The following is a 25,590-nucleotide window of genomic DNA, read 5'->3' on the forward strand; positions in this document are numbered from 1 at the left end:
AAACAGGCTTTTTCAATGAATGACATTATTGATTTGTGAGAATTTTTCAAAAATGTAAAGCTAATCAATATTGTATGAAATATGGAAGTATCCACTCTCCTAAACACACTAAAACATAAACACAATCATTCACACCAGGAAAACAGGAAAAAATGGACTGATTGCTCTGCAGCAATTCAATTTGAAAGAAATACACTTTTGCTCAATAATGGTTAGTACATGAAGGCAAAGGGAATAATGTGTGGAATACTCAGATGGTATTGGTCTGACTTTCTCACAGGTGTAGATGGACATCACCAAAGACAAGCACTTTCAGAGGACAATCACAACAACGTTTTTGGTTCCAAAACCAGGAGCTGGGGCTTTCCCTTCATACAACAGTCTAATTAGCAATTACGCCAAATAATATCCAAAGCAAAGTTTGAAACCCATCAGTTAGTGGTTTCTTGTAAACAACAAATTATGATAGGACATGTAATTAGCAAACAAAAACCCTGTTTTTAAAAAAAAATCCATTGTACTTTTGTTAGCAGAATTCTTAAAGGTTTTTAAGCCAGAGATAGATGTTTTTTCTCAAGGGAGGGAGTGAAAGGTTAGCAGGCAGAAATGCAGATTAGAGATAACATTCATATCGGTCACATCTTACTGAATGGTGGAACAGGCTCAAAGGGTCTAGTCCTAATTCATGTTTTTACATCTACACTATAAAAGTTTACATGAATTTCAGGTATATTTATTCAACATTTAAGAATAGAGAATTTAAGGCCTGCTTAAACCATTTTTGTGAAACAATAACCATTTGTGGTTTACAACAATGCTCAAGGTCCAGGTATAAGTGCATTCTTATTCTCCTTGGATGCTGCCTGACCTGCTGTGCTTTTCTAGCGCCACTGTAATCTAGACTCTGATTTCTAGCATCTGCAGTCCTCACATTTGCCTATAAGTGCATTCTGACAATCCACATCTTAATTAGAGACGCTGCTGTATGGAAAATGTACGTATAAATTCCCCAGTATAATATTTTGCAGTAGGTATTAAATTAATCTTGTAATAACCACTGTTATGGAAAATAAAATTCATACTGTGCAGAGCTCAATGAGGCATTAATACAATGAATTTGCTTGGATACAATTACCCAACCAATCATACTGCTAAGTTTATCAGGAGCAATAAAATATCTTCACAAATATATGAATATTTCTGAAAAGGGAGACACATTGCTAAAACATTGGTCTTCCACTCATCGGGACAAACACAAGAATGCCAAATCTCAATCAATCACAGCAATTCACTACAACAGAAAAAGGTTTTCCATCATTTCACATCTCGCAGTCTTGCGGTTGTCTGGATGAACGCAAGATGAACAGCTTTGGCAGTAAGTCTAGAAATATTCAGTTTCTGTAATACCAAGTCACATTCAAACCTATTATATATAATCTCTTGTATCTTTTGTATTTAAATGATTTTGTATTTGAATGATTGCATTTGAGGAAATAATGGAAAAAACACAGTAGATTTCAGGTGGCTCTGCAGAACTGCGCAACTTATCAAATATCTTCTTCCATAATATATATTGATATTCATGTTGCATTAGAAGATGAAACCAGGCTGCAAGAGATAACATTATGATTAAGTATGGTAATGATTTAAAGGTAGTATTTTCATATTGTTATTCATTAATGCTGAATTTAAATTGTTATGTGATAAGTTTTCATCCTCATTGCATAGATTAGATTCGGCCCAACAAGTCCACACTGACCCGCCGAAGCTCAACCCACCCATACTCCTACATTTACCCCTTACCTAACACTACAGTGTAATTTAACATGGCCAATTCATCTGAGGTGCACATCTTTGGACTGTGGGAGGAAACCGGAGCACCCGGAGGAAACCCACGCTGTCAGTCTCCTGAGGCGGGAATTGAACCTGGGTCTCTGGCGCTGTGAGGCAGCAGTGTTAACCACTGTGCCACCGTGCCACCCACTACCATAGGTAGTAAGATGGCAGAATGACTTGCCTGCTGGCTGCTCAAAACCAAATGGAATTTGGGAGCCTAATATCAGACATACAAGCTACATGAAAACAACAAATGCTGGGGACCAGAGTCAACTAGGCTCAAAACGTTAACTTGCTCTCTCTCTCTCTCTCTCTCTCTCCAGGGATGCTGCCTGACCTGCTGTGATTCCCAGCATTTGTTGTTTTCAGTACAGATTCCAACATCTGCAGTAATTTGTTCCTATACAAATTACATTTCCTGCCCAGCTGTTTTTATATCATTTGTGTTTTGATTCTGGGGAAAATGGTTTGCCAGAGGACACTGCTATTTGAGTATCTTGGAAATTCGATAAGATATGGAAAGTGGCCCACATTTTCAAGGTGGTCCAATAGCAATGTCCAATGAGGATGAAAACTTATCACATGGCAATTTTAATTCAGCATTAATGAGTAACAATAGAAAAATACACCACACAGACAGTCGCCCGAGGCTGGAACTGAACCTGGCTCCCTGGCACTGTGAAACAACAGTGATAACCACTGAGCACATTCATGATGTGGTCTCCTGTACATTGGGAAAACGAAAAGCAGGCTGGATGACTATTTTGACTACTTTGCAGAGCACCTACCCTCTGTGCACAAAAATGATCCTGAGTTTTCAGTTGCCTGCCCCTTCAACACATCATCGTGTTCCATTGCCAACATTACTGTCGCAGGTCTGCAGCATTGTTCTAGTGAGCATCAGCATAAACTTAAAGAACAACATCTCAATTTCTGCTTGGGAACCCTGCAGCCTCTTGGAGTCGACATCAAGCTCATAACTTTAGAGCCTGATTCCATCATTCTATGATTTTTACCCACCCCACACTGATCCTGTTATGACATTTGTGACATTTTTCTGACTTTTAGCACAGTCACCCATTCTCATGCACTCCTAAGTCTAATTTCACATTATATGACACAGCTAATCCATTTTCTCACTCTCAGCTCTTATTATCACTTATTCAGCTTTTCTCCTGTGCTGGCCTGCTAACCTCCCTTTTAAACCTACTCCTTTCATTGCTCCCTCTTTCTCTCTCTGGGCTCGATATCCGCATATCTGCTCACCTCTCCCTTCCTCCCATGGTTTCCTAGCCACTAACAGTTCTGATGAAGAGCCACCAGATTTGAAATGTTAACTCTGCTTTCTTCGAACAGGTGCTGCCAGATCTGCTGAGGTTCTCCAGCAATTTCTGTTTATGTTCCAAATTTCATTGTAGAATATGTGAAAGCACACTCCAGTCACTGATATTCAGACATTGTGATGTATGACAAGGGGCCTCAAATCATAAGTGAAGAATTCAGGTGCTTCATGAAGGATTGGGAAATTCAACACCATATATCATCTGCAGACAATTTCAGTCAAATGCAGAGTTTGACGTGGTGATGCAGATTGCCAAAGAGACCAATAAGAGATTAACAAAACCTAATACAGAATGCCTGAAGGTGGTCTTTGAATTAAGAAATACACCTGCTGAAAGTATGGAAACTAGTCTCACGTCACACATCAGAGTCCAAGAGTGTGGTGCTGGAAAAGCACAAACCGGTCAGGCAGCATCCAAGGAGCAGGGAAATTGATGTTTCCGCATAAGCCCTTCATCAGGAAGGGATTGTGGGCACAGGCCCTTCCTGATGGAAGGCTTATGCCTGAAACGTCGATTCTCCTGCTCTTCGGATGCTACCTGACCAGCTGTGCTTTTCCAGCACACCACTCTTCAACTCGGATCTCCAGCATCTGCAGTCCTCACTTTCTCCTAATGTCACACATCACCAAACTACCATTCTAATACAGGATCACACTGAAGCCAGAAGTAGAGAGAGGTATGAGGGACAAAATCACAGTGAAACAACAAAAAGCCAACTTTCACTTGAACATGGTGTCAAATTATGGCTAGAACTGTGCTTTGGAGAGAATTCAGAGAAGGCTCTCTCAGTTGATATGAGGTATTGAGGGACTGTCTAATTGAGGCGGGGTGGGGAGGGGGAGGGGAAGTATGGGTAGGTTGAGCCTGGACTCAGAGTTTGGAAGAATGTCAGGCTGACCTGTTAGGGCATGTGGGATTTCTGGGGGGCTTAATGGGGTGGGTGGAGGAGGTTGTAGGAGGGTTTATAGCCGGAGGGCATAGTCTCAGACTGAGGAGCCTCACATTTCAGACAGAGGTGAGGGAGAAATTTCTTTTCTCATGGGATGGTCAGTCTTTGGAATTCTTTGCCACAGTGGAATGGATCATTGAGTGTCTTCAAGGCTGAGATAGATTTTTGATTGGGAAGACAGTGAGTGTTGTTGGGGGTGAGGGTTGCAGTGGGAGCAGGAAAGTGGAGTTGAGGATTATCAGTTAAACCATGAATGGCGGAGCAGGCTTGATGGACTGAATAGACTACATCTCCTTCATCTTTTGATGTAACCTTCGACCTGTGTAGAGAAAGTTTCACCTCCAGCATGCATAATGAACATGAACACCCATATACATATCATTGCAATGTCACATTTACCTACTCTAGAGAAGCCGTGCCTTCACTGCAGGTTGTGGGGTTGTACAGGACATTGGTGAGGCCTCTTCTGGAATACTGTGTCCAGATCTGGTCACCCAGTTATAGCAAGGATATTATCAAGCAGGTGAGGGTTCAGAAGAGATTTACCAGGATGTTGCCAAGTATTAAAGGTTCGAGTTACAAAGAAAGGCTGGTTAGGTTGCGACTTTTTCCACTGGAGCATAGGAGGTTGACAGGCAATCTGATAGGACTTTATAAAATAATGAAAGGTATAGATAGAGTTAATGGTAGTTGTCTTTTCCCTAGGATGGGGAATTTCAAGACTAGGGGGCACATTTTTAAGATGAGAGGAGAGAAATTTTAAGAAGACGTAAGAGGCAAAATTTTTACACAGAGATGGTTCGCGTTTGGAATGAACTTCCGAAGAAAGTGGTTAAAATGGGTACAATTACAATGCTTAAAAGGTATTTAGATAGATACATTAAATAGGAAAGGTTTGGAGGGGTAGGGGCCAGGAGCAGGGAGATAGGACTAGATTAGTTTGGGATTATGTTTGGCATGGACTGGTTGAACCGAAGGGTCTGTTTCCATTCTGTATGACTCCATAACTTTGTTTTATTGACACAAGTGAAAAAATGTTTCTAATGATGTAAACATATCTTGATTCATAATAGGTAAGGGAGACTGAAATATTATTGTTTTACTGCGGTTCTTTTAACATAAAAGCTCATTGTTCCTGATTTAAAATCTAAAATTGCTTTTGCAGAATTAAATTGTAGTTTTATATGTAAAGGACAGGGTAATCAAACTGGATATATTTTCACCTACTGACTATCAATCATTATAAAAACATACCAACTATGACAAATTATTTTGTGTCCAAATTATAACTGTGATAAATCAGCAAAGTAAAAACCAAAGGGAAATACTGCTGATTCTAGAAGTGTGCAAATTAAAGTAGAAAATGCCAGAATGATTCGCAGATCTGGACAAACTAAGTCAAGTCACTGGATCGACTGGATATGCTGGCGGTCTCGGCCACCATTCTGAGAGCTATCGAGATGCCTATGTCACCTCTGTTCAAGAGGGCCTGCTGATTCTTGTAGCATTCAGGAACTTAACAGGCCAACAGCCAGAATCAAGGACCCTGTACTCCTGCCTAATGAGCTGTCAGCCGATCAGAAGCAGATCTTTGGTAATCAATAGGCACTGGCTATACCCATCTGAGGCCTCATACCAAAAGAGAGACCATTAACAAGTGAGAGAAGCAAATAGAGGCTTGTGGTATGGGGTTACATGGGAGCAGAAATAATCAACAGCAAAGGAAGACAGGGTGATGTCAGTAAAATTACAATGTTTAAAAGATGTTTTTCTAGGAGTGGGAGAGTCCAAAATTAGACGGCATAGACTTAAGGTGAGAGGGGAAAGATATAAAAGGGACCTGAGAGGTAATTTTTCATGCAGAGGGTGGTGCATGTATGGAATGAGCTGCCAGAGGAAGTGGTGGAGGCCGGTACAATTACAACATTTAAAAGGCATCTGGATGGGTATACAAACAGGAAGGGTTTAGAAGGAGATGGGCCAAATGCTGGCAAATGGGACAAGATTTATTTAGGATATCTGGTCGGCATGGACAAATTGGACCGAAGAGTCTGTTTCTGTGCTATACATCTCTATGACTCTAAATATTGAAATCAATGTCCTTCAAATTAAGTTAAAAATCTCTGGTACAAATCGTTTTCATATAGTCTACTCATGTGAAAAAAAGTAAGGTCAACTTTACCAGCTGCTGTAGCTTCAGACTCCAGCATAAGTTCTTGATTTTGTTCCTCAAGCATTTCACTATTCTGAGTCACGGAACTGCAAAGTGACAGAATGGTTAACAGAATAAAAAACATCATTTGTGGCTCAATGATGACTGGTCTTCTAGGTCAATCACTTAATTATTAAATTGCTATAAAATGTCTCTGCTGCAGCTGTCAAAATATCTGAGGCTAATTTGAATGGAAAAATGCTACTGAACTCAGCAGGCCTGCTAGCATCTGTGGTGAACAAAATTGAGTTGATGCTTCAAATCCAATATACCTCTTAAGCTGGGTTCCACTAATTCTATTTCTCTCTTTATAGATGCTGCCAGATCCATGGAGTTTGGTTTTCTTTCTGATTTCCACTATCTGCAGTACTTTCATTAGAGTTATTTGCGATGCTGTTACAGGGAGCTTTTCTAAGTTTAATGCTGCAGTGAAAGAATCATCCTTCCACTACTTATTAAGCTGCAACTGTCGTGAAGAATGCTGGAGGAATTGAGGCACTCTAATTGATAAACCACTGAACAATTTTTGAAAGTGGTGGAGCAAAGAGAGAGATGTTCTTTCTAGTCTTTCCAAACTTTTCAAGTAGACTGCTACAGAGCAATAAAAGCTATTAAATGAGTGCGGTACTGCCCACAGTACCGTGCTCTAATACTGGAAGGAATTCAATTACCTCAACAGTAGGGCAGAGGAAAGCCTATGCATCATCTAAAATGATATACGTATCTATCTGGCAATCTGATGACTTGCTTCCTTGTAAACTTTAAATCCTTCCTCTAACTTCATCCTAGCGCCTTGTGGTCTCTTCTGAAGTTTCACATCGTTTGATAAAAAATAGTAAAGGCAATGTGCCGACATGACCCCTCAATTGCACATGCATAGTTCAAACTCAGCTTAGTAACTCTTGGGGATATTTCTTTGCATCATTGGATGGTCTAGTAGGCCTTTAATTTGTGAAGATTTAGAGATGCTGGTGTTGGACTGGGGTGTACAAAGTTAAAAATCACACAACACCAGGTTATAGTCCAACAGGTTTAATTGGAAGCACACTAGCTTTCAGAGCGGATCACCTGATGAAGGAGCGTCACTCCGAAAGCTAGTGTGCTTCCAATTAAATCTGTTGGACTATAACCTGGTGTTGTGTGATTTTTAACTTTAATTTGTGAAAGCAGCAAAAAGCAGGAGATAAATGACAATCATCAGAAAGGACCAGAGATGCTTCATGAAGAGTTGGGACAAGCGAAGGAAAAAGAAGCCAAAAAGACTTAAACCAGCTCAAGTGTAAACGTGTAAAATCAACAACTTTCATTTGAATTAAGCTACAGACATTTTCTAATCTATCTATTAGAGATGTTATTACATCACTCTGGGACAAGTGGGATACAGACCTGGTTCAGAGGTCAGGACACTAGCCTCCTTGAAGTTAGTTATATTCTGTTCAATTGTGATTAGTTGTTAAACATGTTCTTAAGAAGAAACCACATGGCTCAGTTGAACTGTAACGGCATTGGTTTATGGGTTTACTGCTGCTTCATGGCTTCAGCTACTGTAAGCTTAGGCTAACATACGTGAGAATGCTTTGCAATAATAAGGCTTTCACTCAGAGACATCTTCTTGCCTCATCTTCTTGCATCTTACAGGCCTTCATGTTTCTTCTCCCTCCCCTTTTCCAGGCAACATATTAATTGAGGTATTGCTAAAGGAACTGCTATCCTATTAGACAAACAGGAGGCTGGATAAACACAGCAAACCAGGCAGCATCAGGAGGAGAAGTCAGCGTTTCAGGTTGAGACCTGAATCCTGATGAAGGGTCTCAACCTGAAACATTGACTGCCCCACCTCCATATGCTGCCTGACTTGCTGTGTTCTTCCAGCCTCCTAGGCAAAAGTGAGGACTGCAGATGCTGGAGATCAAAGTCAAGATTAGAGTGGTGCTGGAAAAGCACAGCAGGTCAGGCAGCATCCGAGGAGCAGAAAAATCGATGTTTCGGGCAGGAGTCCTTCATCAGGATTCCTGATTAAGGGCTCCTGGCTGAAACGTCGATTTTCATGTTCCTCGGATGCTGCCTGACCTGCTGTGCTCTTCCAGCCTCTTGTCTGTCTACTCTGGATTCCAGCATCTGCAGTTTTTTTGACTGCTATCCTATTGGGTCTCAAGTGTTTGTAAACATTATTTTCCTAATAAAGCTTGACTGTAGTCAAAACTGGGAAACTCTGAATATCAGATCTATGCCCAAAAGTAATTCTTTCTGCCTTTCTAAATGTTACTCACAGAAGCACTTTGTATTCAAGTGGCTAAATATCAACTGATCTGCAACAGCTACTAACGAAGTGTTTTACTCATCAGATGAGTGATAAACATGGAAATGTCTTATTAGAAGTATTTGCTTTTGCACAGTAATCACACAGCTATGCAAATTTAAAGCCTGGAGGGCCATTTATCCTACTGTGACCATGCTATATAATGTGGGAATAGTTTGGACATGGGGAAGCATTCAGGTTTCTGCAAGAATTTCCAGATTATTGTGTGATACCAAGTAGCACACTTCAGACAGTGAGAGCAAGAAAATTGGTTTCTCAGTCACAAATTCATCAGTAAAACTGAATCAAGAAGCATCCTATAGGTAATATTTTCCAAGAGATTAATATAATATCAAAGTTAGAGGCATGTAACTGCTTATTATATTTGAATTTAAAAATTTACAGCAGAGTCAAAATTAATTCCAATACTTTTCCAATAACAGATGTTAAGCTAATCGGCCTGTAGTTACTGCTTTTTGGTTCCCTTCCTTTTTAAACAAGAATGTTACATTGACAATTTTCTGATTTGCTGGTACCTTTTCAGAATCCAAGGATTTTTGGAAAATTATAACCACAGCACCCATTATCTCTGTGGCTACATCTTTTAGGATCCTCGGGCACAAGCCACCAGAATCAAGCCTTTAGCCCCGTTGGTTTGTCTAATACTACTTCCCTTTAAAATCTGATTGAAGATTTGTAGCTCGGGTATCCGTTGTTGTGGTTCTGCTCGCCGAGCTGGAAGTTTTTGCTGCAAACGTTTCGTTCCCTGGCTAGGGAACATCATCAGTGCTGTTGGAGCCTCGTGTGAAGCGCTGCTTTGATGTTTCTTCCGGTATTTAGAACAAACCAATATAAATACCGGAAGAAACATCAAAGCAGCGCTTCACACGAGGCTCCAACAGCACTGATGATGTTCCCTAGCCAGGGAACGAAACGTTTGCAGCAAAAACTTCCAGCTCAGCGAGCAGAACCACAACAACTACTTCCCTTGTGATGGTCATAGCAATTCTTCCCCCATACTCTTTAATATTAATGGAATGCTTGAAGAATTTTCCCCCATTAAGACTCATGCAAAATATCTGATTGACTATGCTACCATCTCATTGTTCCCATATTATACATTAATGATCATGAACTGAGGGCACTGTTGCTCAGTTTGCAGATGATACAAAGATAGATGGACAGATAGGTAGTGATGATGAGGAAACAGCGAGGCTGCAGAAGGACAGGCTAGGAGAGTGGGCAAAAAAAAAGACAGCAGATGGAATACAATGTGAAAAAGTGTGGTAAGAAGAATAGAGGCGCAGACTATTTTCTAAATGGGGCAAGGCTTCAGAAATCTGAAGCACAAATGAACTTGGGAGCCCTAGTTCCGGATTCTCTTCACATTAACATGCATGTTCAACTGGCAGTTAGGAACGCAGATGCAATGTTATCATTCATTTTGAGGTATCTAAAATACAATAGCAGAGATGTACTGCTAAGCTCAATCAGACTCAGGTCAGACATGTTTAGAATATTGTAGGCAGTTTTGGACCCCATATCTAAGGAAGGATGTACTGATCTTGGATGGGGCTCGAAGGAGGTTCACAAGAATCATTATAGGAACGAAGGCCTTGTCTTATGAAGAGAGGACACAGAGTCTGTACTTGATGGAGTTTAGAGGATGCGGGGCGGGCGGTGCCGAGGGTATCTCATTGAAACATATAGGATATTGAGAGGCCTGGATAAAGTGGATGCGAGAGAGAGGTTTCCACTATTAGGATGGACTAGGACCTGAGGGTAAAGCCTCAGAGTGAAGAGATAACCGTAAAACCGAGATGAGAAAGAATTTCTCCAGTCACAGGGTGAAAAATGTGTAGGGCTCTTTGCCGCAGAAGGCTATGGAAGTCAAGTCATTGACTGTCTTCAAGTCACAGAAAGATAGGTTCATGATTAGTAAGGATACCAAGGATTACAGTCAAAAAGCACAAGTGTGCGGTTGAAAAACATATCAGCCATGATCAAATGGTTGAGCAACTGATGGGCTGAATGGCTTTGATCTGCTCAAATACCTTATATCTTGCTATTATCTTCCCAGATTCATCTCAGGATTTCCTATGTTTGCACTGACATTTCTCTTCCTTTTTATATATCTAAAGAAGTTCTTACTGGCATTTTTTGATAATGTTCCTCACTAGCTTGCCCTAATGGTTTATTTTCTCTCTCTTTATTAACTTTTTAGTCCTCCTTTGCTGGATTGTGGTTTTATCTCAGACTTTTGGGCCAAAACTGACATTTTGCCTTCTTATATGCTTTTTCTTTCAACTCTACACTGTCCTGAAATTCCTCGGTTAGCCATGTCGTTTTATCTCTCTCTTAGAATCAGTCCTCCTTACTGGGTTATATTTTTGCTGAGAGTCATGAATTATCACTTAAATGCCTGCCATTATTTGCTTACTGTCTTTATTGCTAATCTATTTGCCCAGTTTACTTTCTGTAATTCATTTCATTGTAATTCCCTTCATTTAAGTTAAACCCAGTTGTGTCTGATCCAATAATTTGATGTTGGAGCTTCGATATTGTGAATGTGAGTTCTATTGGTTCCGAAATACTTATAAAATCCAGTTAGTTCTTTAAATGACTGCTACTTCTGTCTTGAGGGATTGGGCATTTACATTTCAAAAGCAGTTCAACTGCTACAAAACACTTGAGCATTTAAACGTGTGTAGGACCAAAGAGTGCTTCCTCCTGAAGGTCAAAAAAATTAGAAATTGGACTGAAACTCAACATTCTGCTTCAATTATAAGACCTCAACTTTCAGTAAAGAGGCATGGTTGTTACAGAGTTAGCCTGCAGCCTGCGAATAATTACGAATTATAAACCTGAAAAATGGAGCACAATGTATAATCCATGAAAGAAACCAACAAGGCAGTTTAAATTTGGAAGGCGTGTTTATACAGCACGTACTCATGCTGCAATCATTACGGAGCTCACGAACAGAGCCAAAGCTTGCCCTCTCCCAGGAAAAGAGTGCTACTTTGCTGAAGGGCATGTTTGGATATTAAAAATTCATTTCTGCTGTATGAGTTTGCTTTTGGCGCAAAATCCTTGACTTTGCAGAGTGTGTAAAAGCATCTATTAATAACTATTTTCTTTTCTCCCAGAAGTTTTCCTCAATAAAGACAGTGAACACAAAAGATCCAAATTACCCATCCACTGTTATTTTTCACCTGTCAAACCTTCACAGTGTAATACCAGTTGAGAAAATAACTTGATGTACATTAATTGTGCATAGTATCAATTCACAGAACTTGTAAAATGACTGTAAAATGCTCAATAAGGTTGTCAAATAAATGATTATTTCAGTACCCATCAAAATAGCTGATCTTAGAAGCTGAAAACATTATAAAAAAAATCTATGCATGATCATCTTCTGTTCAGTGGTTTTTCATAAAAAAGTGTGAAAATATAAAATGTTCTGAACTACAGTGAAGAATTCATACCTTTTTAATTCCTTGAGCATTTCAGCTTCCTGGAAAGTTGCCAGGGCAGCAGCTTCTGTCTTTTTACTCTATATTCAGATAGTAATTATTTTTAACAGCAGTACTTCATTCAGATACAGTGAATGTTCTTGCATAAAGAATACTTCTATGGAGATACAGAGGTCAGTCAGGATCCTTCTTCACATATAGTCTTACTGCAACAGCACAAGGTGCTGCAGAAATCACACCTGGAGTACTCTGAACAGTACTGGTTCCCTTATTTAAGGAAAAATATTACTTATTGTTCAGAGAAGGTTCACAAGGATGATCTCAGTATGGTTGGATTGTTTTAAGAGTAAAGGCTAAAAAGACTTGGACTTTACTCATTTGAACTTGGAAGAATGGGAGGTGATCTAATTGAAACATATAGGATTCTTAAGGGGCTTGACAGGGAAAATGTTGGGAGGATGTTTTCCCACTGGGAGACTCTAAGACTAGAGAACATAGTCTCAGAACAAAGGGATGGCAATGTAAGATTGAAATGAGGAGGAATTTGTTTTGAGAGTGAGGGCCTTTGAAATTTCTTGCTATATAGAGCTGTGGGGACAGAGCCCTTATGTATATTTAAGGCTGAGACAGATACATTCTTGATTAGAAGGGTAATCAAGGCTTATGGTGAAAGGGCAGGAATATGAACATTAGGAATGTCAGGTCAGCCTACTGAAGAGAGGAACAGTCTTGATGGACCGAATGGCCTACTCCCAATCCTATTTCTTATGGTCTGACGAGTGCTCAATCTGTAATTTGGACTCAAAGACATTGTAATCAAAGCAGACTGAGATTGTAGGATTGGATGGTGTAGCTGTATACCACATAAACTCTTCAGAGGATACTAGACCTTGCACCAACCCAAATGCTGTATACAGTCTCCTGAAGTCAGAGCTTCAAAGTTGATACAGAGTTAAGTGATTTTATGTGAAATTTTGGGTCTAGCATTATTGATTCTCAAGAATAGAACAGGGGATGTATGAGTCTTAGAATCATAGAGATGTACAGCATGGAAACATTACACAGACATTTAATGGAAAGTATTAAGTTTTTTATTTCTGAAAAGAAAGACATGTTGTTGAAACTTTTTGTCTTGCACTTATCAGTATTATTTGCAAGATTGATAAATGTTAAACGATCTCCACAATTTAGGCTACAGGAAAAAGGCATGCTTACTGGTCTTTCACAGGATATGGGCACCACTGGCTCGGCAGTGTTTATTGTCTATACGTAAATGCTTTTGAGGAAGCACTGGTAAACCACATTCTTGAATTGCTGCAATTTATGTGGCGTAGATACATCTACAACACTGTCAGGAAGAGCATTTCAAGATTCTGACAGTGAAGAAATTGCAATATGTTTTGAGTCAGGATGGTGTGTGGCTTGGAGAGGAACTTACACTCAACTTTAGTGAAGTGAATTCAATTCTAAATCATAATTTATCCCAGTAACTGTGCATGTTAAGTGACTTACAATTCGTTCTATAAGCGCACAGTAGTAAATTAAAGCATGGTTTTAGAATAATTTACTAAATAAACTTGACATGTATTTCTTGTAAATTTTCTCTCCTAATATATCAGCCAAATCCACAAAATATCTTCAGTATTTTGATTTAAGATTATGAACCAAACAAATCCAGTGGAGTTGTATTTCAACTTTATTCACAAAATTAAACAATTTTAAACAAACATTTAACAATAATCAAACATTTTTCATTTGCTACGTGAGAATTTGAAAACAAACCTCAACATCCTGATTCTGGCCGAATTTCAGCTCAGAAACAACTAAATACACAGGCAAACAGGTGAAAAGTACGACAGATGTTTGCACTCTTGGATGGCTGGGCAAGGTCTATAGACCAGAAACATAGTTTCATTTGCCTACAGATATCATAGGCTGATGTACCACCATTTATATTTGCCACTGTTGACACTGCTTTATCCAGGGACCTTGGATATTAATGTCTTGATGTGATTCACTACTCTTTCAAACGCAGCTGTGCTGAATCCTTTACATTAGCACTTCCAAAACTTTTCAGCCATCTTCAAATGCTTCATCAATAACCTGCCCTCCAGCATAAAGTCAAAAATGGGGCATTTGCCAATGAACACACAATGTTCAGCACCATTTCAACTCCTCAGATAACAAACACGTCCACATCCAAAGAAGTATAAACTGGACAGTGTACAGTCCTAGGCATACTAGTGGCAAGTAATATTTGTGAGAAACCAATGGCAGGCAACGACCATCCCTACTAAAAGATAATCCAACTACTGCTCCATGATATTCAATGGTAACACCAGCACTGAATTCCCATACTATCAACATCGTGAGGTTAAACTGAAACTGAACTGGCCTAGCCATACAAGTACAGTGGCTACAAGAAAAATCACAGGCTAGGAATACTACACTGTGTGACTCACCACCCGACTCCCGAATGCCTGTCCACCATCTACAAGGGACAAGTCAGAAGTGTGACGAATACTCCCATTTGCTTGGATGAGAGCAGCAACACTTAAGAAGCTTGACACTTTTCACAACAAAGCAGCCTGCTTGGTGGGCGCCATCTTCACAAATATCCACCTCCTCCACCATTAACGCTCAGTGGCAGCAGCTGTACCATTTTTTTTAGAATTAGAATTAGAATCCCTACAGCATGGAAACAAGCCCTTCGGCCCAACAAGTCCATACTGGCTCTCAGAGGAGTAACCGACACAGAACTATTTCCCTATCCTATATTTAACCCTGACTAATACACCTAACCTTCACATCTCTAAACACTGGGCAATTTAGCACGGTCAATTTACCTAACCTGCACATCTTTGGATTGTGGGAGGAAACCAACGCAGACACAGGGAGAATGTGCAAACTCCACACAGACAGTCGTCCGAGGGTGGAATCGAACCCGGGTCCCTGGTGCTGTGAGGCAGCAGTGCTGACCACCCAGCTACCATGCTTCCTATAAGATTCACTGTAGAAATTGACCAAAGATACTTAAACAGCTTTTTTCAGACCTACAACCACAACCATCAAGGAGAAAGGCAGCAGACATGTGGGAACACCATCATCTCAGACGGAAATATATCGCTGCTCCTTCAGTATCATTGAGACAAAATTCTGGAATTCATTATTGTGTATCTACCTACAGCACATGGACTGCATCAGTCAAAAAGGCAACTCACTACAGCTTCTCAAAGGTAACTAGGGATAGATAGTAAATGCTCGCTCAGCCAGCACCATTTTACATCATGGCACTACTGCCAAATTCAGGACTCCAACTGATGAGTGTTACAGTATAAAAAGTATGTAAGGCCACACAATGAGTTGGGGAAATAGTCAATCCATATAGGTCAAATATCCCACTGAAGTAGACAAGAAATATATCGAGGAGAAAGTGATGTCTGAAGATGCTGGAATTTAGAGTCGAGAGTGTGTTGCTGGAAAAGCACAGCAGGTCAGGCAGCATCCAAGCAGCAGGAGAATTGATGTTTCGGGCCAGAGCCCTTCATCAGGAATGAGACTGGGAACCTCGTGAGTGGAGAGATAAATGGAAGGGGAGTGGGGCTGGGGAGAATGTAGCTAAGAGTACAATAGGTGGATGGAGGTGGGGGTAAAGGTGATAGGTCAGAGAGGAGGGTGGGGGAAGGTTGCAAAGAGTATAATAGGTGGAGGGGGTGGGGGTGAAGATGATAGGTTGGAGAGGAGGGTGGAGTGGATAGGTGGAAAGGAAGATTGACAGATGGGACAGGTCATGAGGATGATGCTGATCTGGAAAGTTGGAACTGGGATAAGGTGGGGGGAGGGGAAATGAGGAAACTTGTGAAGTGCACATTGAACGGTCCCGAGGCAGAAGACAAGGCGCTCTTCCTCCAAACATCAGGTGGTGAGAGAGTGGCGGTGGAGGAGGCCCAGGACCTTCATGACCTCGGCAGAATGGGAGGGGGAGTTGAAATATTTGGCCACGAGGCAGTGGGGTTGATTGGTGCGGGTGTCTCGGAGATGTTCTCTAAAGTGCTCTGCGAGAAGGCACCCAGTCTCCCCAATGTAGAGGAGGCCGCATCGGGAGCAATAGATACAATAAATGACATGTGTGGAAGTGAAGGAGAACCTTTGATGCATGTGGAAGGCTCCTTTGGGACCTTGGCTGGAGGTGAGGAGGGGAGGTGTGGGTGCAGGTCTTGCAATTCCTGCGGTGGCAGCTGAAGATGTCAGGAGGGGAAGGTGGCTTATTAGGGGGCGTGGACCTGACCAGGTAGTCAGGGAGGGAAAGGTCTTTGTGGAAAGTGGATAGGGGAGAGAAGGGAAATATATCCCTGGAGGTGGGGTCCGTTTGGAGGTGGCGGAATTGTCAGTGGATGATGCGACATGAAGAAATGTATCTTCCAAATGACCAGGCCTACAATCAAATCAAGCTGCTTGCAACAGAAAAGACAAGCTCATCAATGTATGATCCAGAGAAAGCAAATTGTCAAATTTAAATTATTTACAATTTTCTTCAAAACACTGCAAAATCGTACCTTTTTGCCTCTTGACTTTTTCCGTCTTTTCTTTGATTTTGAGTCTACTGTTACCTATATGTACAAAATAAATGAAAAAAAAATGCTTTTAATCTATTGAGATTCTTTTAAAAAAAGAAGTGCTTTTGAATGACTTTACAGTATACTGACTCGGAGGTCCATTAGCTCGGTTGGCTGGTTGGCGATACAAAGTGATGTTAACAGTGTGAGTTCAATTCCCACAGCGACTAAGGTTATCATGAAGGAAACTCCTTCTCAACCTCTCCCCTCATCTGAGGCATACTGACCTCCAGGTTAAACCATCACCAGTGTCCTCTCTCTCATGACATAGTGACTATGTCTACGTGCTCACTTTAGAACAAGATAATTTGAGCTTTGAATTCTGCAGTTGGCTTCAATCCAAATTCAAAAATTACAGATAATATGATGTTATTTTGTTAGCTTCTCAATGAATATTAAGTGTCAAAAGAAAAGTAAAGTGTCTTCTTCATGGCAAGCAGTTAACATATCTTCCACTTTACTGATGATTGTAACTGCAGTCTATAAATCAGATCATCCCCATTCTTAAAAACAAAATGAGAAGTGAGTGGTGACAGAAAATTCGTCTTGCACAGAGACAAATGCAAAAGTTGAAATCTAATGTTTGCAAGATGTACATTACAGTAAGTCATTTCTTAAAATGAACTCATTTAGTGCTGCTTTGGTTTAATATTTGTAAGTTAATGGAGCCTGTGGTCTTGCTGAGCACTGTGTGGTTCATTTTAACATTATTTCTTGTGGTACCTGATTAACATCTCCCATTAACTCCCCAGTTGCAGCCTTTTCCCCACACTTGACTTCTGTTATGGACCAGGTCAGACCTTCTCAAACATTGCAAGAAAGTAGCCCGGACTCTAACTTTGCTCGTTGTTTTAAGCAGGTGTAACGTGGATGTTCCAGGAGAGCTGCAGCTGGCCCACCCACCAAGCTTTAAACAAACCAGAATTAATTTGCAAGACTACTGAATGAAACACAAACAAAAGAGAATAGAATGTAGAATAACTTAACCTATCCGAAAACTCAACAGATTATCCCAACTTTATGATGCTGTTTCAAATACTTGCAAAAATCCCATAAATGCCCCTTGGCAAACAAGGAAAAATCAAACACAGGTTCTTCCAGGAGAGATTTGAGAGAAGGCAGAGAGATTCAGCATGGAACACCTTCTTCCAGGTAGCTGTTTCTTTGACCAGCAGCCTCAAAACTGACTGAGTGCTGGCTCTGAAGAGCCAGACTGCTACAATCCAAAACAGACCAAACCAAACCAGAGAGAAGCTGAGCTGGGGGAACTGACTACTCCCCTTTCATTGTACAAGTGTTTTTATTAAAACTTAAACACTTCTCCAAGTAGATCAACCCAGACGTTTCAGAGCTTGTGCCTTTATGACCTCCTAAAAAAGAAACCAAGGACAACCTAATCTTGTTAAAGGAGCAGCATCATCTGAGTTGTGATGTTTCCCAACCTCCTGTTGTGGTCTCTAGCCCTCCCTGACCTCCCAGTGGTGGTCTCTTCCTCCCACCTCCCAAATTCTTCTTCATCCCCACATTTGATATGGCTTCTTCTCCCTTCCCACCTCCTCATGCCGCTTCCCTGTTCTGGGTTGCATTCACATTGAAGATCTCAAGCCAATTTGAATTTGGAGTTGTGGAAGTGCGAGTGTAATGGTTCAGAGGTACTGCTAGAGTTTTTACAGTGCAGGTCTTCCTTCTAAGTGACTCTCAAAACTGCTCCTGTTTCACTACTCTTCTCCCAGGTCCTCAGTTTAGAAGAGGGACGCAGTGGGCAGGAGCATTTAAAAATAATATGGATTGTGAAACCGTCAGCACTTCTGGGATTCACACTTGCACAAAATCCGAGGTCCAAATTTTAATTGATCCTGAATCACTGATGGGAATGCAGTTCTGTGAGAAGGAAGCAGCAACAGGGTAGGTTGAAAAATGGCAGATGGAATTCAGAGGTTGAAGAAGGGCGAGGAGTTGTGAGGGTCTGCAGTGATTCAGGGTCTGGACGGCCTAACTCCCTGACCAGGACAGCAGGAAACAGGAAGCTTAGGAAGCAGGATCATCAATTAGAAGTTGTGGCTGTAAGGAGCAAATTTCTCAGTTCTTTCATAATTTTAAAAAATATTTCATTCTAAAAGCCTATTTCATTTGCCAATGTAGGAACTTAGCAACGTAAAATATTTCAATTAAGAAAGTATAATGCTTCAATATTTGTTTCTTTCTGATAAGGTCCTACAGAACCTGACTACAGTTTTATCACTGACCCCAGGTTGGCACCCTCTAATTCACAGCTATTCTGCAATTGTACGGAGGTCTTTTTATTTAAACACTCTGTAAAGTGCCTTGGGAGGTTATGTCACACACTGTGTAGTAACTAAATAAGACTCAGCATCACCATAAAGGCAACCAGGGAGGGCAACAAATGCCAGACTTTGCAATGTCCAGATCTCAAGACTGAAAAATAAAAGCCACTTGTACAACTAGGGAGAACGATGCTTGTGAAATAACACCATTTTCTGAGTCAGGACAGAAGGGGAAATTCATTTTTAAATAATTGAACTAATTTTTAAAATGGTTATAATTTTTTTCAGAATGAACATCAGTGAGCACAACACAAGTGACATTATAACTCAATTCTCATCGAGTTCACTGTCAAATGGTTACTTGCTTGGAAGTAGCCCTGGGCATCTGTCTACAAATAGTGAAGAAATATTTGTCGCTGACATAGACATGAAGAAACACTAAATGACACGTGACTGGATTCATAAGGTCAGTAACATACAGGAACAGGTTTTGCAAACTCATCCTCTGAGGTCTCCTTTTCCTTTTGCTCTTCGGTAGTATCAACCAATTTTAGCCCATGCTTTTGGGTTTCATGCCCTGAAGTAGAAGAGGTTTGATTACTTTTTTTAAAATGTGCATTATGTACTCAAATCATGAATAATGTCTTTAATATTAACTTGGAATGATAATTCACATAATTTAAAGTTAAATGATAGAAACAGGAAGCAGAATGGCTACATATCTGGGAATACTGGTAATATCGTAAGCAATGATTTGCTCAAAAAGAAACTTCAAATGTGACTAAAAGATGTTGGTGATTTTTGTTTGAATTGTATAACTTTTGACACCGTTTCTTGTACTTGGATTGGGAGTGAAGAAACAGCTGTTTGCCAGATAATTACTCTTTTGCTTGATCATGATTGGAGGGATTTTTTGGCGCTTTCTGAGCATGGATAGCTTAATATATTAGATCTCTAGTTATGAAATTCTAGATTTGATCAGTTCAGGGAACACACTAAAGAACCAGTGCTTTTGGCTTTTGTTTGAGTCGTGTTGTGCAAAGCGATCTGGGTGCCCTTGTAAATGAATCACAAAGTTAGTGGGAGGAGTAGCAAACAATTAGGATGGGAAATGATATGTTATTGTTAATTGCAAGGGGAATGGTTTATCGAAATAGGGAAGTTTTACTGAAGCTTTACAGGTGTTGGTGTGACCACATTTGGAGTACCATCACAGTTTTGGTGTTCTTATTTGAAACAAAAATATACTTGGTTTAGAGGCAGGCAGCGGCCATTCAATCAAGTCTTTTATGAATGAAGATAAGGTTAACTTTTCAAGAACAGATTAGGTATATATCCTTTGGAGTTTAGGAGAATGGGAGCTTATCATATTGAAGCACATATAAGATTTTGATTGGACTGGATATCAGGAAGATGTTTCCAATTGTGTTGAGTGGCAGTAGTGGATGAGGACTAAAACTAGAGGATATAATTTAAGAATAAGACGTTTCCTTTTGAAAACACAGATAAGGAGAACTCTTTTCTTTCAGAGGATTATTAATACTTGGAATTTTCTTCCCCAGAAAATTGTGGAGGCTGGTCTTTAAATTTATTTAAGGCAGAGTCAAATAAATTTTCGGTGGACAACAGAGTCAAGGATTTTGGGGTGCAGACAGGAAAATGGAGATGAGACCACAACCAGATCAGATATTATCTTATTGAATGCTGCAGTGGTCTCAGAAGGCCAAATGTCCTACACCTGCTGAACCTTTATTTAAGGGAGCAAAGGTTTTGGGTTTGCACATGATATAACTAAAATATGCATCATGTATTCTAACACAAATCTTTCAATTTGAGGAATTTTTGGACTTTTTCTCATTTAGCCCAAAGACATTAAAGAATCAATGTAGAGATGAAATTTATTTTATCTGTTTGCGAAAGGGTATTGACTGGAGAACTTTCACTAATAAACTGTGAGATAAACTTTACTTAATAGTCAAATAGAGACAAAATATCACTTGGAATGTTAGCTAGAGTCATCCAGAAGTAAAACAATCAGTTTGCTCAAAACTGTTGAAAGGCTCACCCGCACATTGATCCTCTGCCAAAGAACAAGCACAGATTGAATTGATACCTAAACAAACAGAAACAACATTAGATTAGATTAGATTAGATTTCCAACAGTGTGGAAACAGGCCCTTTGGCCCAACAAGTCCACACCGACCCTATGAAGAGTAACCCACCCAGACCCATTTCCCTCTGACTAATGCACCAAACACTATGGGCAATTTAGCATGGCCAATCCACCTGACCTGCACACCTTTGGACTGTGGGAGGAAACCGGAACACCTACAGATGAAGTCAAAGTTAAAAAAAAGCAAAAGAATTTGCGATTATTACAGTCTACATAGGACAAGTATCAAACTACACACAATTTAGCAGACATTGGTGCAGACATAACTTTGCAAGAAACTCCCAGTTTGATGGAAGCAATTGTTTTGGTGAAAGTGGAATTTAATTCATTGGCTTCACTGTTACCTCCAGAAATTCCTCAGGGTAGATACTTTCCAAACAACCTGTTCAGAGATGTAATGACACACCCCTGGAGAAGGAGGAACTTGAAGCCAGGTCTCCAGACTCAGAGGTAAGGACAGCAAAACTGCCCCACAAGAGACCTAGACCATCAGAGTTGTATCCTAGGCTCAACCATCTTCAGCTGTTGACTTTCCCTCCATTAAAAGGTCAAAAATGGGATGCCTGTCAATGGTTGCACAATGTTCAGCACTATTCCCGATCCCTCAGATACTGGGGCATTATATGTCCAAATGCAACAAGACCTGGAAAATATCCAGGCTTGAGCTGAAAACTGGCAAGTAACATTAGGGAGTCCTCACTGACCAGAAACAGAACTGGTCTATGAGAGAACTGGAACTAAATATGGCGGCTACAAGAATAGGTCAAAGGCTAGGAATATTGCAGCAAATAACTCATCTCTTGACTCCCAGTCTGTTCACCATCTACAAGGCAGACGTCAGGCATGTGATAAAATACACCCACAAACCTGGGTGAGTGCAACTCTTGATACTCAAGAAGCTTGACTCCATCCAAAACAAAACAGGTTGCCTGACTGGCACCACATCCACCACTGACACTCAGTAGCAGCAATGCACACTATTTCATCAAAGATTTTTAAACAATACCTTGCAAACCCAGAATCACTACTATCTAGAAGGACAATGGCAACAGCACAACCAACTGCAAGTTCCCCTTCAAGCCACTCAGCATCCTTACTTGGAAATATATTGCCGTTCTTTCAGTGTTGTTTGGTTAAAATCCTGGAATTCCCGAACAGGATGATGAGCATATTTTCTGGTGGGATCACTGCATAGCTATCAAATATCAACAAACCTTCCCTTATTTCCATTTGCATATCCCAGAAATTTGATCCCAAAATATAGTGCCAAACCAATGCCCAATTGTGATCAATTTTTAATAGAGTCCAAAGTAGAATTTGTGAGCTGCATGACTGTGTATCACTCTGAGCAATGTGCTTACCAAATGAACCACAGGGAGATAATCTAGATTCAATGTTGTTGAAGCTTTCAGGATTTTTGTTGCGAATCTATAATTTTACTTATGAAGCCGTTACATTTTTCTAATGCTTCAGATAATGAAAAGAAAAATCAAAAACTTGGCAGCAAAGCTAAAGTGAAAAGGGGGTAACAGCCAGTTTCTACAAACCAGATCAAACTGGAAGGTATTGGCCCTCTAACAATGGTTGGTGGGCTAGTGTGAAAGATTCTGGTCATTGTAAAAGGATAATATTAACACATCCACTGAAAACAAATGGGCATATTCTAAATAGCATTAAGAAATAAAAATTACCTCTGTGATGTCTAACAATAAGTTCTTCCAAAAGCTGGGACAGTGGTTTGTTAAAGTATTTCTCCATGTATCGCCTGTCGATGAAGATAACGTTCATTGGCTGCAAGCGAAGTTCTTGGAGCCGCTTATCATCAATGCCAAGATGAACAAGTATATCTGCAGCTTCATTCCATATTTGGTCAAATTTTTTGTATGTCAGATCTGTGTGGAAAATCTCTTTCAAAAGGTGATCTCGCATTTCGCAGATGCGTCGCAAATAAGCTCCTGGGGATGCATCAGATTTTGCAAGCCTCCCAGTCCAACCTTTTTTGGGCCGGGGAAACTTCTTCATAAACACAGCGAGAAACTGAAAGATCGGCAAAGTAAAATGCAGAGTTTTTGATTTCTCCGTTGAATAAATAATATTCATCCATCTTTTTCGGACATTGCTAAAATCTGCTCCCTCTAACCGATTCTTGATTAAGACTTTATTCTTTGTAACTTCTTCATTCAATTCCTCTGGAGATATGTGTGCATCAAAAATACTCCGAACAGCCTCCGTGCCTTCCACATGTATTAAATGAAGCAGGCGATAGACATTGACATAGCAATTTTTTATTAACAGTGGTTTGATTGGCAGTTCAGGGTCAAATTGTGGACAGAAGGGTCCAGCTGAATTAAAATATGAAAAAATGAGAAGTTTACAGCATGTGCTGAAGCTCATATCTATTACATATTTTTTCTTTAAAGAAGTTGCAGAAAGAAAATGAAACTTGCAGCAACTTCAATTGCAAATTCAATTAACATCAGATCTATCATAAAAACAATATACTGCAGTAGTACAGGTAGTTTTCCTAAGACACCGCAGTTGCGTTCCACTGAAAATTTGCTTAATAACAAATCATTTAACATAAATAATGGGGCCTATGAGAAAAATAGGGTTAGGGACAGACCAGCAAAACATATCACTCATGATCACTCAAGTCTAACACAGTATACCACAGCCAAACGAAGATATAAATCATCTTTAACAATGAAACAAAAGTAAACTTAACACAGTACCTTTAAAAATATTGTCAATACAGGGACAGAAGGTGATTGTGGTGCATAAGGTAGACTCCCTCATTCTTGTTCAGCAAGCTATATTATATATTCTCTCCTTATGCTATAATATCTAGCTTCTCTTCTAATGTTATAGCCTTTCTTTGCATTCACCACCACAATTTTATCACCAGGACACTTCTTGCTAACATTCTTGTCACTACGCCCCTCCATTTTTTCAAAAGAAGGGATAATCTAGCAGTATTGTACCTTTCACAAGTGTATCCTTCAATGTATCTCTCTCAGAAAGCTGTTCTCTGCACAGTACCTCTTACAGGAAGCGGCCCTGTTGGCAGCTGACATCAACACATGCACAGAGTGACGTGGACACTGGTGCATATGCAGAACGAAGCACACAAAACAATTACTGCTGGAATCATGCTATTGTGAACAAGGTTGGCGTTCTCAAAACTACCGTTCCTTAATTCCTCAGTGATGTTATAAGCAAGTTGCACTGTTGGAACGCATGTTATCTGAGAACTACCTATTCAGACGCTATGTCTGAAATAAAAAGAGGAAATCCTGGAAAAACCCTGTTCAAGCAACATTTATTGTGGGAAGCAGCGTTTTAGGTCAATTATTCTTCTTTGAGACAGTTCTAGCAAAGGGGGCTTCGATCTGAAGTATTTAACTTTGTTTCGATCCTCATATACTGCCTGACCTGCTGAGTATTTCCAGTATTTTCTGTTATACGACCTTACTATATGCTTCTTCAGTTTTCAAGCTAAAGAGAAAAACACATCTGCATAATAAGTCAAGTCTATATGAAATGTCATTAGAAGGTTCATAATATATAACATGCCCTAACTGTGCTAATCAGGTTATACTGAGCACATGTGCTAGAAACATAGCTCTATCCAAAATGCAAGGTATCACTGAACATACTCCAGTCATTCTAGAAATTCTTAAATCAGTACGTACAGGTCTACTCAACAGTGTGCTGACTTCCAAAGAAAGATTGAATATCCAATGTTTGCCTTTATCAATGTTATGTCTGCTAATCCATGTAACCTGAGGTGTAATATCAGCTTTCTTTGATGACACCTATTAACACAGAAATACTTCTTTGGCAGGGTATCACGTATTTCAATGTAAGCAACATGGAATTAGCAATTTGATATTCAATTTATCTACCATCATTATAGTGGTGTGAAGGTGATGCAGGAGTATTAGCATTTGTAGTCATGCTATCATCACTTTAATACAAAATGTTTCCAAATGTCATTAATAATAAAGAAGCAGAGGTAACTTATGAGTCAGCCCTTGATTTGACTGGAATCAATGTCAAACAACTTCCAAGAAGCCATTTATGACACTGGGGTTATCACTGTGTGACAGATTATATAAGACTGATTTATTTTTGTCACGTGTACTGAGGTACAGTGAAAAGTATGGTTTTTGCGGGCAAACCAGACAAATCATAACTTATACAAGCACATCAGGGTAATAGAATAGAATGCAGAATATAGTGTTAAGCTACAGAGAAGGTGCAGAGAAAGATTAACTCGAATATATGAGAATTCATAAATGTGATAACAGCAGGGAAGAAGCTGGTATGTGTTTTCAAACTTTAGCATCTTTTGCCAGAGGGAAGAGGGTGGAAGAAAGTATAAATGGTGTGGGAGGGATGTTT

The 25,590-nt window shown here is 40.0% G+C and overlaps 1 protein-coding gene across 1 annotated transcript in view; it reads right to left on the bottom strand.

Moving 5' to 3' along the window:
• Positions 1-25,590, bottom strand: part of LOC132820811 (E3 ubiquitin-protein ligase DZIP3-like) — a 131,168-nt gene that overhangs the window by 55,339 nt on the left and 50,239 nt on the right. The window contains exons 7-12 of the mRNA XM_060833126.1: positions 22,878-23,528; positions 21,079-21,126; positions 19,493-19,590; positions 16,669-16,722; positions 12,125-12,192; positions 6,311-6,387 (exon numbers count right to left, since the gene is read on the bottom strand). Of these exons, the coding sequence (XP_060689109.1) occupies positions 6,311-6,387; positions 12,125-12,192; positions 16,669-16,722; positions 19,493-19,590; positions 21,079-21,126; positions 22,878-23,528 (996 nt within the window). The remainder of the gene's footprint in view (positions 1-6,310; positions 6,388-12,124; positions 12,193-16,668; positions 16,723-19,492; positions 19,591-21,078; positions 21,127-22,877; positions 23,529-25,590) is intronic.

The sequence above is a fragment of the Hemiscyllium ocellatum genome, chromosome 12 (genome assembly GCF_020745735.1).
Source record: "Hemiscyllium ocellatum isolate sHemOce1 chromosome 12, sHemOce1.pat.X.cur, whole genome shotgun sequence".
NCBI lineage: Eukaryota > Metazoa > Chordata > Chondrichthyes > Orectolobiformes > Hemiscylliidae > Hemiscyllium > Hemiscyllium ocellatum.